This window comes from Sebastes umbrosus, chromosome 2 (assembly GCF_015220745.1).
Source record: "Sebastes umbrosus isolate fSebUmb1 chromosome 2, fSebUmb1.pri, whole genome shotgun sequence".
Classification (NCBI taxonomy): domain Eukaryota; kingdom Metazoa; phylum Chordata; class Actinopteri; order Perciformes; family Sebastidae; genus Sebastes; species Sebastes umbrosus.
The window spans coordinates 18,934,565-18,950,250 of record NC_051270.1 but is presented as its reverse complement, the minus strand read 5'-3'; the positions used below and the strand labels follow the sequence as shown (position 1 = coordinate 18,950,250).

Sequence of the window (15,686 nt, the reverse complement as noted above, 5' to 3'; positions counted from 1 at the left end):
GTGTTTGATGGATAGAGGGCTGTCTCATACCACTATTAAAGTGTATGCAGCAGCAATTTCTTCATGCCCCAAGGGTTTTGGCAACAGACTGGTGTTTGGCCACCCTCTCGTGAAGCGGTTCTCGCAGGTGGTCAGGAGACAACGCCCGGTGATGCGTGCCTCCTCCCCACAGCGGGAACTGCCATTGGTGCTCGAGGCCTTGGTGAAGAGTCTCTGGAGCGCTCCTCTCTGAAGGCGTTGTCTTTCAAGACAGCTTTGCTGCTTGCACAGAGAGTTTGAACTAACGGTGCATTTCCACCTTATCAGGTGACAGAGGGGCGTCTCAATGCTTGCCATTCACTTCATATGGACAGCAGGAGAAGCAGTCACCCAGTGCATGGTGTGAGTGTTGCGGCATGTTGGAGGGGGTCTGTATATGCATACAATTTAAAAATTTCAACTAGTTTGACCAAGGTGTCAAACTAGGCCATATAGTTCTAAAATGAAACGAGATTCAGCCGTGGCATTGCAGACATTTTCAGAAATAGATTTGGGTGGATTGTTTAGACGTAATGATAGAAAGTTTATAAGCAGGCCAGCATGTTGTTTCCTGTTTGAAATGGCGAGCAGAGAACCAGGGACAAATCAGGTGCATTTGAGGGTTATATAGTTATAGACAGGGAGGCAAAATGACATCTGCTTTGCCCAGTTTGTATATTGGCATGTTGGCAGTGAAAAGGATATATTACAATCCACCGTACAACACCCTGAAGCTGATATAGATTCTGCCATGCAAAGTGTGAAATACTATCCACCTACCTAAGTGTTCATCATGTCCCATGGGGCATTAGGGCTATTCAAAAATAGAGTTCATTCCCAGACCTTTTTCTTGTAGAGATTATAGTTCAGGACAAAGTGAGACAAGTATTAGAGTAAAGTCAGAGAAGCAGCAGCAGAATACAATTTCTGCTATTATTTAGGGTTATAAGGGTTATGTTATAACAAGGTTCATGTATTCGTCATTTTTCAACACAGGGTTGCACAATGAAATGTAAGTTGTAACCCCTTCACGCTACACTCACATAGAACAAATATACAATTATGTAAAGGGACAGTGTGTAGGATCTGGCGGTATCTAGCGGTGAGGTTGCAGATTACAACCAACCGAAGCCTCTCCTGTGTGCCAAGCATGTAGGAGAGCTACGGTGGCCAAAGTGAAAATGCGAATGGCCCTCTCTAGAGCTAGTTGTTGTAAAAGTAGCGTAGGTCATTTGGAGCAGAGCCAGTGCGTAGAGTGTGTGTGTACGTGGGAAGTGAATGGTGAAGCAAGAATGAGAGAGCGGCAGCGACGGGAGCGAGTAACATAATCAACTCCGGCCCAAGCAGGAAAGGTTAACAGAGTCTGGTTTGTCCGTTCTGGGATACTGTTAAAACGTCGTGGAGAGGGGACCCGCTCCATGTCGATATAAATGGCTTATTCTAAGGTAACGAAAACACAACTCTTATTTTCAAGTGATTTATACACTTAAGAAAACATACTTATTAATATTATATTTCATTTCTGCCAATAGATCCCCATAATTCTTACACACTGGCCCTTTAACTTAGAATAGAAATACCATTAAATATAATGAAACAATATGTATTAACAAATCCTTATATACATACTGTATTTGAGTGGGAATGAGGTGCTAAACTATTTAGCATGTCTGGCAATAATCTTTCATTGTTCAATGTTCTGTTTTTCATTTGTGTTGTCACCCACTCAAGCTTTAATTTACAATGACAATCAGGCTCCACAGAAGCCTCGTAGCGGGTCTCTGTAGTGTTGCTGTGGAATGCCAGTCAATTTCAGATTAGTGCTCTGTGAATCCCCGCAAAATGCGTTTCCCCAGCAACAGGGAGATAACATGACAGGAAAATCATCTTGTGCTATCGCTGTAAAAGGGTTTTCCTTGCCTTTGCCAGCGCTAGAAAGAAGGGGTGACAGTAAATTGAAAGAGAGAAAAAAATGAGCAGGACAACAAGCAGAGTGGCCATTCCAGTTTTGAAATTAAACATGCATAACACTGGAGCCAGATAATTAGCTATGCCCTCAGGGAGGCAATCTGCAACCCGGGGCTGAAAAACTTCACACAGAAAAACCCCGGCTCTGCCCTACACACTGTAATTGTTTATGTAACTAAATATTCTGAAGATGCTGTAATGCCAAGTGACTTTTCACCGATTCCTCCTGTTCCAAGTCTGAACAGGTTATAAACTCACAACATTGATTGCTGCTGTGGTCTTTACATTTGTGGAAAAGAGCCTTTTCAGGGTTAGCAACCATATTGATTTTCCTTCTGAGGTTTATTAGTTTATGAAATCCTATATTTCCTCTGTCTCTCTGTCCAGACTGAGGAACTGCCTGTGAGGCCAATAACAAGGAGAGATATACTGTAGCTGCATTTCCTTCCTCGTTTAAAAAAAACTGAAGGGCAGCTTCACTTATTTCTTCCTTCCTTTTGTATGTTTGTCAATGAATAGACTGACCCAGTCACATTAAAAAAAAGGCTGCGAGGCAAATCAAACCACGGTGAGCAGAATTTGCCAACTCAATCACACACTGTACTAGTTCCACAGAGCTTTTTCCACTCGTGCCTCACTGCCTGGACAAAGCGAAACAAAACGTCTGCTGTCAAACTGAAAGAAAACAATAATAATCCACTTTCTATAACCCAACCCCATTTAATAGCGGTTTTCCCCTGTCATTCAGAAGAGGACAAATGATCGTTGAAACGCATCAAAAAGCTTGTCACATCATGAGACAGATGGCGTACCAGTATGAGGCATGCCTGCAATATGTGTCATGCAATAATTTGAAGACTTGGCTTTGTTTCTATGTAAAATGATTCATACAAAAATATATAATTAAGTGAAAAAATATGCTGGTATATTAAGCTTCATTAACATGTATATTATCTTGTAGATTACCGAAGGGAAAGGGGGCAGTTATGTATCATTATTAAGAGCTTATATTCTTAAACTGCTTTATGATGATGTGAGGTAACAGTTGTGTAATCATGATGATAAGTGGACAGCCACATCCCCTAACGTATGGTGATCTTGTTCAACAGATTTCGTTTTAGTGGATAGCTTAAACTTGTAGCAGATGAGGTTTACAGACAAACAAAAAGACAAATAGGAAACAGACAGTAATGTAACTTTTGGCACAATTTTATCCAGAGATCATCATACAAATATTGCTACAAGGCAGATATGCTGTTTTAGGAAGAAAGCACATTTTTGTTTGAGCCTTTTCACTTTGATTTAGAGGCAAGACCACCATGGGGTCAAAGTTGATGTATTCTCTTTCTCACTCCTTTCTGACTAGGAACTGCTTCAGTGAAATATTTGTCTAATGTCCTCGTATTGCTCTAAAATGTCACAAATCAAACCACTGTGATTGGACGGCTGGAATGGAGCGCAGTGTTTTACCCAAACTTAAAAAATGTTCAACTCTCGGCGACCAGAACAAAAAACACCAAACTTGCATCGCTCAGTGCAGAATGCTCAGCGCCTTGTCACGCTGCTGGCATTTGTAGCATAGTGTAAATATGTGGCGCTCCCACTGCAAAGAATTAAAAAAACAAACATGAATCTATCAGTGGTGGATGTTGTTTGCCATCCCCTGTGGTTGGCTTGTCAATATAGCGTGGTATTGTGGTTATTGCTACAGCCCTAGCTAGCTTGGCTGTAGTCTTGTTGTTAAACAGAAAAAACAAAATGTACTTCTTGCATGAGTATCAATTTATAGCTTCAGTACATTATTAGATGTGCACACAGATGTTCACAGTTTGAAAAATCCTAATTTCGTACAGGAATTGCATCTCTGTTATAGGTTTGGTACACAGTGTCTTCAATGGTTGAATCAGTATTTGTGACCAAAAGAAAAGGTTTGGATCAACGTGCAGAGTATGAAATGACTTTACACAAAATAAATCAGAGACTGATGTTCCGTGTTCAGTGAGTTTTATAGATACTGTAAAACCTCTTATGAATAAACCCACTGCGCACGGCTTTCACCACACAGTGTTGTGCCGGAGGCATTTTTGAAATAAGGAAACGGTGTTGCAGTAATAGAATACATGTGTCTTGCCTCACAAAGATGTTAAGGCACACATATAAATCAAAAAGGTGATGTTTCAGATAGGTGATACTAAAAGATCTTAGCTAACCCATGTGGCAGAGTCCCTCTATCCCCACAACATGGACCTGCATTTCATTCACAGTTATTGAAACCTTTGAAGCTCATTGAGAATCAGACTAAATGAGGAAGAGGTTGGAGAGTTCAGTTTTTATGTCAGCAGTGTGGCCTTCCCCTAGAATATAAATATTCATCAATTAGTCCACAGACAGAGGCAACTCATTATAATATCACAGAGACGTGGAAGATCTACTGGCATAACTGCATCGCTGAGTTGATTTCCAGTCTGAGTCTGATCTCACAATGGCTAAATAACCACCAGCCTGCACTGCACTAGAGGTCTAGCAGGGTTTCCAACCAGATCACACAAAAGGATAAACACACATCCTTCATCCATTTCTTCTTTTTTTTTGTTTAACCCATGCGCCTCTTGTCGCAGCCTCTGCAGCAATTTCTGTTTTAACAGCTCAATCACAGTGGTAATATTTTCCTTTCCATGTTTCCAACGCGTGTGAAGTGTGTAGGCTTCCCCCATGTGTGGTTGTGTTGGCATGGAAACAAGAATGGCATTGTGATGTGTGTATTGAATTTTTCACCCCTGTCCCCACTGTGAGGAAAGCCTAACATCATCCCCTCCCCCTACCGATTACACCAGAGAGTAGGGGGGAAGATTCTTTCAAGATCCCAGCTAGCACGTGTACATACAAATTCACTGCACTCCAACCTCTATGTTTCTTTAAAGAGAGAGTACCGCCTCTCTGAAGAGGGGCAAAATACCTTTGAATGCTCCTCGATTTCTGTCTAGAGGGGCATTACTGTCAAATGATGTCCTTGTTCCATTGCCTTTGACTTGACGTTATTCAGTCTGTATGCATTTTTATTATTTTGAATTTTCTTGGCCAGGCCATTCTGGTCCATCTATTTTTTTGCTACTTTTTATATTGTCTATTTCAATGCTAATACGTTTGTGCTTTTAGTTTAGTATAATTCTGAATGCACTTTTACTTGTAGCAGTGTATTTCCACATTGTCGTACTGCTGTTTTTACTTAAGAGGAGACACCCCAGGTGTATTGGGTAAAATGTAATTTAACTAATGGATATCACCATGAAACCTCCCACGTTGATTACTTACATTAAGGCAATCATTTTTTGGATTAAACCATTTCTGAGATTATGTTTCAACTAGGGCTGTCAAAGTTTACGCAGTAATGCGTTAACGCAAATTTGTTTTAACGCCACTAATTTCTTTAACACATTAACGCAATTGATCTTTCGGAGGTTGTAGTGGGCTCAGTTTTAGAGCATGAGTGGAGATACTGACATCATATGAAACTAGAAAACCTAAGGAATCCATTAGTATAAACCATGTCATACTATCTAGCTTCATGAAGGAGGCTAAATAACACTCCAAACTTGTGCTAAATTATGGTGAGGAAAAACTGGCATGGCCACATTTTCAAAAGGGTCCTTTGACCTGAAAATGGGTTCTATTGGTTCTTGGGCTTGAGTTTGCCATGTTATGATTTGAGCATATATTTTATGCTAAATGCAGTACCTGTGAGGGTTTCTGGACAATATGTGTCATTGTTTTGTAGGGGTAATTGATTTCTAATAATAAATAAATACATACATTTGCATAAAGCAAGCATATTTGCCCACTCGCATGATAAGAGTATTAAATGCTTAACAAATCTCCCTTTAAGGTACATTTTGAACAGATACAAAATGTGAGATTAATTTGCGATTAATCATGGACAAAATAATTTAAATATGCAAATGTAGCATTATCTTTTTAATTTTAGAAATGTATAATTTGCATGCATTTCCAGAACAGAAATTGTAAAATTGGATAAAGCCAGGTTTAAAATTATTGTTTCATTTTGTTAACATATTAGAGTCAAAGGTTTTTACTGAGGGAATTTTGGATATCTCTTTTTAGCACTCCATAAATCAGAAAATACTGTCAACAGCCATAAAAAAAAAAAAAAATGTTGCCATGTTTTTAGGAATAGAATGTTGTATAAATCAGGCTATGAATGGTATATGAACAAACCCCTCTGTAAAAACCTTCAAAATATAGATATGAATGAAACTGGAAAATGTGGTGTATGTAAGTGCTACTGAAGAGGAGATTTCTGTCTCAGAGTATGAGAAAAAAACTATTTTGAGAAAACCACCTTTAAGATATGTATTGTAAAATTCCATACATTTTGCATTTAGGTGACTAGGTTCCAAAATGTCATCTAATAGATATCACCATGAAACTTCACCAGTTGATTACTCACATTAAGACAGTTATTGTTTGTATTACAAATTTTCTGAAATGTAATGTTTAAATTTGCAAATGAGGCATTACCTATTTTACAGCTGCAAATAGACAAAGTGTAGTAACATAAACACCTAAATGTGTATTTTTTATATTTTCTTTCCACTAGTGTGAAAGAAGACACGTTATAGATGCAAAGTAGCCAAAAATCTCTGATTTCTCACATTAAGTAAATGATCTGTGTACTACTTCCACCACTGACCAAATTGTAATACAGAAATGTAATCCCACTGTAGTTTTGAATGTCTTCCATTCACCACACTGCCCCCTTGTGGCTGTTATATCTATGGAGAGAGGTACAGGGGGGAGTTGAGGGATAAGTCCGCTGGTACAGCATGACATTAGAACAAGCAGCCTCAGGAGTTTCCTTATGAAAGGCCAATGTTTTAAGATAGTTATCGCCATCTAGTGGCAAGAGAAGTTTAAACCTTCAACTGCCTACATTACACCTTTATCCTCCAAAATAAAAAGACAGATCCAGGTGACGAGTTGTCACATTTACTTTTATTGTAAAGGTGATATTATTCCAAAATATTAATATGTTAGAGGAACAGAGATAAAGAAAAGGAGGAGAAGACATCTAGAAAACATCTACACAAGACTTTGGTAAGAATCTTGGGACACATTCTTATCAAAAAATTCCACAGCGAAAAAAATAACAAAATCTTCTAATAATGCTCAAAATCATAGGAGATCTCAATCGTGGTGCATCTACATGTACAACAATATAGCTGGGTAAAAAGCCAACTGGGCATTGTGTGTCCTAAAAACAACTGAAGGCGTATAAAACACTGGAATGGCTGGGCACCTGTGCTTTAAAGTCTGGAATATACTGTACTACTTAAGGATACCACAAGATATAACAGTTCTTTATCTTATTATTAAATCAATTTATATTTCATAATTATATTTTTCAAGATATATTATACCACAACAAGTTTACAGTAATCTTGCAAAAGAGTCTTATGTGTATAAGAGCTAGTTTAAAAGCACAGAAGAATCAGCAGAGTTTAAATCCAGAGTGAGATCTTTAAGTTCATCTTGATGACCTGAACTTTGGATTTAACCAAGACAGATTCAAGCATGTGCCATTTCAGCCCTGAACAGAGTGCATTGGATCATTGTGCGACAGTGTGCCATGCCCTGTCCTGCTCCCAGCCCCACTGTCATCCCTCCCTTCCACCCCCGTTCCCCCTACTCCTTCCTAGCAGGGGTGCACATTACAAGCCCTGATCTCCTTCCTGTCCTTGCAGCTGGACAGCTGGGCAGTCTTAAACCTCTGCTTCACTGTCATGAGCCGTTCTTGAATACCTCCACCGCACAGCTTGGTACATTCCGTCCAACTCGACCACGGCCTCATTTTACACCCTGAAGATAGAAACCAAGAAAAAGAGACCATTAGAATAATGCTTCTCTCAGTTTTTAATATTCTGTGTGGCGTTAGTAGTTCTTAATGTAACGAGGATGAATACCAACCCGGATGCTCGGAGGCGACCTCTGCTCTGCCCTGTTTGCTCCTCCTCTTTTCACGCTGTTCCTTGCGTCGTTTCTTCTCGTCGCTGTTGGCTTGTCCCCGGTTGCACTTCCTGATCTTACACTTCTTCCTCTGGATGGTTTCAGGACACGTGTCCCCTCCAAACTGAGGCTCCAGCTTTACCACGCGTCTCCGGATCGTATGACCCTTCCCACAGGACTTATTGCACTCGGACCACTCAGTCCACTCTGACATGACGCAGTCTATGGCTGAGGAGACAAAAACAAAGTGGTTTAGAGGAAGTTGTGACAGATTAGGAAACCAATATCAGTGGTAGCTGATGAGGAGGACGATAAATAGGGTCTGTTTTTTGTAAATCCTGGATTATATATATGAATCCACGTCTAGTGGATAAAACACAGTGTGTTTTATCTTAAATTATACAGTGACACCACAGAGAATACTTTTCTGTTTTGCTAGAGGGTGGGATTTGTTTTCACATGGCTCTGATGGATCATCCTCACCACTGCTGTAAACTAATAAGCACTGACGTGAAAAATAAATACATACAGTAGCCTATACGGTATATTAACAACTCTAGGTCCTAAAACAACAACACAGATTTATACATGAATTACACTCCTTTTGGTGGACGCAGTGAGAAATTGTGTTTCTCCTGGCAGGTTCATGGGTTTGGCAACAGCTTCTCTTCCTTCAAGTATCATTTATCTCAAAATAGTAGGATAAAGATGCCAACACATTTCAAATAAAATAAATAGTGTATAGCTTTATAATATGCTTCTGTTTCAAGCATTGTTTTTTGTTGACCACGCAGCTCATCATGAAATAACCGTTGAATGAAAAAGCACAACTGATGCTGACTTTTTGAAGCCAATACTAATATCTGAATTTTAGAGTTTAAAAATAAAATAAAATATCAAACAATATTAATTTTGTTACATAAAAATATAACATGGACAACATTTTTGATATGGATCGCTTGAATTTGTTTAAGTAATTGTTATCAAAATATGTACTGAACAGGACATTTGGAAAATACAAACTATGTAATGGAAACTGTTTCCAAATGACCTCAAACAGATTAATTTCACTGAGGTCTTATAGCTCTGACTAATCTCAAAATCTTTGCTTATCTTAATTCTATTTTTTGTAATACCTTTATGATGTTAGACCTCTTATTTAAAACTGTTCATGTCATGTTTAATGCACTCCTGCCAGTCATTTAATGTACTTCGCAAGCTTAAATGTGAATACAGCACATGGACTTATCTGTTACGTCTCATACATACCAGTAAACATTATAAATTTAAAATAGGTACACCGTACAGAGGTCGTTAACTTCCGTTCTCTGCGCTGTGTGCTGCCAAATAACTACAACAGTAGTGTGTATGTATCTGCATCAAGGCACCAGGTTGCATGACAAAGATGAAATTATCATAAATTTCCATCAATTATACATGTACAGCATGTAGGTGTGTGGATTGAAATACTTACGACACTCTGGTAGCATGCACTTCTCCACCTGTTCTAAGTCTTCTGTACACTCTCCTAGCTCCACGGGGGACTTCAGCATGCGCTGTCGTGTCCTCGAACCTTTCCCGCAAGTCACACTGCAGTCGCTCCAGTCAGACCACGGAGTCAGCATGCAGGGGATTGTGTCTATACATAACAGCAGTCACTCAGTAACACGTAACAATATTTTAACATCAAATGCATACATGTGTGAAACATTTTAACTCAAATGCAACTGATCAAATTGTTTTTTTCAAAAAAGAAAATCATGAATAGTAGAAGCAAAACAGCACTTGGCAATTTAATCATGCAGGGACAAAAGCTGATTACATTTTTTTTGTTCTGAATTTATTGTTTAAGAGTTAAATCTGAAAGAAAATCCTCTTTGATTAAAGTTTAGAGTTGCTATAGGAAAACTAAATGTAAGATTGTCTCATCAGCAGTATGTCATCGTAGGCTACCGGCCCCGTTGCTTAATGAGGCAAACATGTAGGAGGTGTCAGGATAGCTGTGGTCCTGGAAGTACTGCTACTCACGACATTCTGGCATCATGCACTTCTCCACCTCCAGCACCTCTGCCCCACAAATGGAGCCATCAGCAGGAGGCATCTTCACCATGCGCTCTCTCCTCTTCATGCCAAGACCACAGGTGGCACTGCAGACATCCCATTCACCCCACTCTGTAACCAGACAACTGCTAGGAGCTAAGGCCAAGAGGGAAAGACAAGGTACAGTAAACCTACAGTGCTACATTATATATATGGTATTAACTGATACACTTGGCAGGGAAATGGGAAAACTCACAGCATTCCTCGTTGACCACACAGTTTTCTGTCTCCTCTGTGGGCAGGGTGCAGAGTGAGCCATCATCAGGGAACTGCTTCACGTAACGCTCCCGGGAACGTGTGCCCATCCCGCAAGATAAACTACAGGGAGACCAGGTGATCCACTCTGACAACATACAGGTGGAAGCATCTAAAGAGGAAAATGACCAAGAGGAAGATGTCAGCAAGCTTCAAGAGAGGTCAGTGATTTTGGAAAATGACAAAATGATTTAAAGGCACGGGAAACTCAAAATTTTGAATTTGTAGTTTAATAGGGGTTAATTATGTATGTTGTCATGTAGATTTTAATTGTAGATTTCAATTTGTGATATGGTGATTATTGCGATAAGATATATTGCGATATATTACCTTTTTCAATTGCAAATTATGCAGATTGTCAATATCTGTTTTAACTAATAAGATACAGTTTTCACTCTGTTCATTTCAGAGTTTCCATTCACATATCTTGAGATCAGAGTTCAAGGGACCCCTTTGAAAATGGCCATGCCAGTTTTTCCTCACCAACATTTTTGCGTAATTTTGGAGCGTTATTTAGCATTCTTCCCGACAAGCTAACATGACATGGTACCAATCGATTCCTTGGTTTTCTAGTTTCATTTGGACTGTGGGGTATCTTACCAATATCTTCACTCTATCTTTACGCCCACTACAACCTTTGAAAGACAGAATAGCGGCCGGGCCCAATGCCAGATTATAAGAGGTTAATAGTTTATATAATAAAAGATCGATACTTGACGTCTGTGTATCGATACAATATTACCACACAAAATATTGGAATACTATGCTGTATCCGGTAGTAGTCCCGGTTGTTGGGGGCTCATTGCGGTCTAATATACAGTTTATGCCTGTGAGATTCTTCCATTACCTTTATAGCGTGTGCCCATAGACTACAGAATACTTTGTTGTTTTCGCGGCCATCATTGATGTTATTTTCATCTAATTGAAACGCCCATTCTGTCCTGGCATCTGGAGAAATGATTCTGAATTGCACCGAAGACAAATAATTGTTTTCACCTAGAATAAACTTAGATGCCCTTACCTTATTTAAAGATAATGGTTCAAACATACAATGACACCTATTTAACAAAGACAATTGCAACTCACTGGTTTCTTATGTAAATTGTGTGAGCCTCAGTGCGTTTAATTTTACCTACAGAAACATTTGAACAGGATTACATTACAATACGTGAATGTATAATGTAGCCTGTAATTGACAAGGGGTTTGTTATTTAACTCCAATTCAACATGGTTTATTTATTATTATCTTATACCTGACAGCAATAAACTAAGCTTACGATTAAGAGTTCTTATGATTAACTACACAAATTACGGTGCAGGAAACAAATTAGGTTGGTGTGTGTCGTTGATTCAGATCTAACTTTCCAGTTGCACTTAAGGAAAGTAACTAAAACAGCATTCTGTCATTTCTAAACATTATAAAATAACCTACTACCTGAGATAGAGAGAAGTTTATGCATGTTTTCATTACAAATAGGCCTGATTTATGCAGAGCGTTACTCTCAGGTCTCTGCAAAAAGTCTATAAATCCATCGTTAGTACAAAATGCTGCTGACAGATTTAACTGGACCAAAGAAAAGAGCTCACACCATCCCCGTTCTGAAGTTCTTGCACTGTCTTCCAGTAAGCTTTAGGATAGATCCCGTTACTTGTCTATAAATCTAATCTAATATTCACAGACTGGCCCCCGTGGGTAGGCTACAATGCCATCAGATCTTTCTCTCTACTGTTCACTGTACCAAAAAGTGAGAGACACACTGTGAAGCAGCCAGGGAACAGACTCCTTAGATATAAGGACAGAAAATCAGGCTTTCAAGTGACTGCTAATAAACCCACCATGCAACAGCACTGCCATTCTACTTCCTTCATTTTGAATTACTTCTGCTAGATTAAAAGTTAATCACCATTTCCTTTTTGACATAGAAGTGAAATAAGGTATAAATCTGTCAATGTAAACCACTTTGAACTGCAGTTCTTGTATAACCGTTTCTATATGAATAATAATGTAAAAAAAATTGTGTATTTGATACTGTTTAGTTTCACAAGCGTGTCAGAGAACTATGGTGGCCTCCAGGTAACGTAAAAAATGTGAAAGGCTTTCGCTAAAGCCAGTGTTTGGTTTGTCCATTCTGGGCTACTGTAGAAACATGGCGCAGCAACATGACGGACCCTCTCCCTATGTAGATATGAAGGGCTCATTCTAAGCTAACAAAAACACAACGACTCTTAGTTTCAGGTGATTATACACTAATGAAAACATAGTTATTTGTTATCTGCTAATAGATCCCACTAAATGTTACGCATTGTTCCTTTGACAGCAGATACTGTATGTGTCCAAGACAAATTTCCATCAGGACAATAAAGACAATAAAATCATATTAGTTTATTTTGAATGCTCTAAGTAAGGGATAATATACAGCGAGACGGTCATTATTGCAAAATGAACCCTGACAGGGTGAGCAGGATCCCGACGAGATTGAATCACCCTGAAGGGGTTCATTACGCAATAATGACCCAGCTTGCTGTACACTGTCCAGCTTATTGCATGGCAACTTACTAAAGAGATCAATAAATTGACACTAAATATTGATTTTAAAATGATTTAATTGCCATAATAGTCTGCTCGCTGTGTACGGAGATCAGAACTGCATTCATAGCTACAGCCTGTTATTCATAGCAGCGGTCTGCTAAGACCATCGAATGCCGTAATTGACCAATCAGAATCGAGTATTCAACAAAGCCGTCTAATAATACTTTGTACGGTCTTGTAATCATCGTACCTTTGAACATCGTTGAAACAACACACAATCAACCACAAGAATGCAGGAGGGCTGTAAATGTAGGCTCATTAAAAGTGTCCAGGTTCCACGCCACACAAACAAACAGATTTTCTTTCTTGTCAAAATTAATTTGTAGTTTGTTTTCAAACGTGGGAGACAGACAGAGAACAGAAAAAAAGAAAAAGTCTTAGATGTAAGGGATCATTTATTCTCATACATGTCTGTTATTTTAGATTAGTGAACACATGCAACACTAATTGGATGTCATTGGCAGCTCTGCTTCAATTTTCTGTTTGTGAAAAGTATAAAAGTAAGTAGCTCCACCAACAAGAATGAAGTTTGTGTAATCAGAAAGCCATATGCCAGTTTAGCCGAGGATGCATGTGAAAACAGTTTTTCTTTTCAGAAAAGCTTATGTATTTTACATAGAAAACAATTACACATCCTAGCGACTATGCAAACTATGGTGAATGGAGCACGAAAAATTGTCCAGAAATGCTACGAGCGATGTCACTCTCTATTACATAGAGAACGTGATATTGATTAACTGTCAGATACTGTCAGTGTCGATTTTGACCAATGAAAAAAGGGTGGAGGTGCGTGGAATTTCACATAAACAGAGCCAGGGCGAGCCTTTTTTTTTTTCCAAACAAGTGACGCATCGTTTTGCCTCTCTACTAATGCACAAAACAGATTAGGACATCTTCATTGGGAAAAACTGAAACAATCTGATGTTCGCATTGCGTCCAGTTAGGAAGAAGTGTCATACCGAATGAGTAGAGATCAGTTAATGACGTGGTTACATCAGAGTCAATGGAATAACCAATAGCCAGGATTCAGTAGTTTGTCACTGTATGCATGCTTTATATGGAGGGGTGGAAATTAAAGATTTTAGGCACAAACTCAACAAAATTCTACTATCCCCGGCACGTTTTCTAAGCCCACTATAGTAGATTAAGGAATATTTTAGTTTGTTGAGTACAGAATTACATATTTGTATGACTTTGTCCTCATTAAATCGGTATAATAAATCTAATGTTGACGTTAGATAGCACTCAGAATGCACCGATATCAGGCCGATACTGACTCAAATAGCTGGATCGGGTATCGTGACAGATACGTGAGCAGATCTATTCAATTCAATTCAATGTTTATATAGACCTACCATATACATTACATCAGTCCAATAGCATCTGATCTTGGTGTATGGAGGTAAAGCAGAGAGTACATATTAGAACAGTGACATTTTCTTGTTGTATTTGATCTGTACTCCAGCTCACTGGATTTGAAATTAATCAGTGATTGTGATGTTAAAATGCCAATTTTCATCTTATATTTCAGGGTGCTTACATCCACATCAGACGAACCATGTAGGAGTATAGCCCTTTTTATACATAGTCTCTCCAAGATATTATTTTCATGCCATTGATAATATGTGTAGGCAGCCAGCCAGGCTACGCTGAAGGACACCAGCGTGATGTGTTATGTGCACCCACAGCAGGAGTTACTTTCAGTATATTTGAATAAATGAGCAGTTTTATTGAGGCATATTTTATTCTATTTCATTTTCTGTTCTTTTATTTGCTGGATTTTATTTAACTGTAGTGCTGAATTGTGTTAATCTTTTTTCCACCCTTGCAGTACTCTGTAACTTACTTTTAAAAGGTGCTATATAAATAAAGTTGACCATATTATCATAAGTATGGGTCTCAATATTTCTCCATATTCAGCATTCAAGGTGTAAAACATGGCACAGATAATTAACCTCTTAAAGCACAATCTGTCCTAGCTGATTAACCTTAATGGGCAACAACGATTGGTTTCATCATTACATCATGTGAACTGATTAATATCAGTCATCCATACTTATGATGGACATCTTGGTCAAAGGAAACTTTCACTTTGCGACAGGTCAGGGGTCATCTAAGTCATTATGTTTCATTAGTCATTACTAATAACAACAATTTGGTCTAATCTAATGACTCATTATTGATTAAATTGTTGAACACAGAGTGACAGACTGACTGATCTACATGGACACACAGCCTGCTGCCGCTGAGGCAAAAATGATTGTAGGGAGAGAGGATGAAAAATGTAAAAGGAAATAAACCTTGAACAACCAGCAGACATAATTACTTTCCGTCTTAACATTTTACAAACTATATTTAATGGCCTCATGTAATTTAACCTGACTTGCTATAAAAATTTAAAAGCCTGCCATATAAACAAAGTGCTCTCCCTGCCTCTCCTCCTGCTCTCACTTCATCGCTGCAGTAGAATAGTACCTCGGGTATTATCGATGGCCTGATACGATAAAGTTTTTGAAAGTGCCAACACTTTTCAGAGTGTCAAAACAATGGAAGCAATAAACCTAATATTTCAATTCTCAAAGATTAAAAGTGCTCGTAAAGGCGCTTAGTGGATGCTGCGCCTCTAGAAATTAATTAAATTGACTTCTAAATTAATTCAGAGGTCTTTTACATCATCAGCTACATGGACTATTTTGTTTTTCTCGTGGACACAGTAACCTTCAGTCTTTAGATA

The 15,686-nt window shown here is 38.6% G+C and overlaps 1 protein-coding gene and 1 long non-coding RNA gene across 5 annotated transcripts in view; one reads left to right on the top strand and one right to left on the bottom strand.

Moving 5' to 3' along the window:
* Positions 1 to 15,675, top strand: part of LOC119476233 — a 480,685-nt gene extending 465,010 nt beyond the window's left edge. For both annotated transcript variants that reach the window (XR_005203974.1, XR_005203973.1), the window contains exons 3-5: positions 10,070 to 10,227; positions 10,350 to 10,523; positions 14,484 to 15,675. This is a non-coding gene — a long non-coding RNA (uncharacterized LOC119476233). The remainder of the gene's footprint in view (positions 1 to 10,069; positions 10,228 to 10,349; positions 10,524 to 14,483) is intronic.
* The window catches only part of spon1a (spondin 1a), a 135,566-nt gene continuing 126,856 nt past the window's right edge, over positions 6,977 to 15,686 (bottom strand). For 2 of the 3 annotated variants that reach the window (XM_037749532.1, XM_037749511.1), the window contains 5 exons: positions 10,304 to 10,474; positions 10,036 to 10,203; positions 9,482 to 9,646; positions 7,969 to 8,235; positions 6,977 to 7,860 (listed from right to left, as the gene is read on the bottom strand). In XM_037749532.1, coding sequence (XP_037605460.1) covers positions 7,697 to 7,860; positions 7,969 to 8,235; positions 9,482 to 9,646; positions 10,036 to 10,203; positions 10,304 to 10,474 — 935 coding nt within the window. In that variant the 3' untranslated portion in view covers positions 6,977 to 7,696. The remainder of the gene's footprint in view (positions 7,861 to 7,968; positions 8,236 to 9,481; positions 9,647 to 10,035; positions 10,204 to 10,303; positions 10,475 to 15,686) is intronic. The other variant, XM_037749522.1, reaches the window with a different exon arrangement.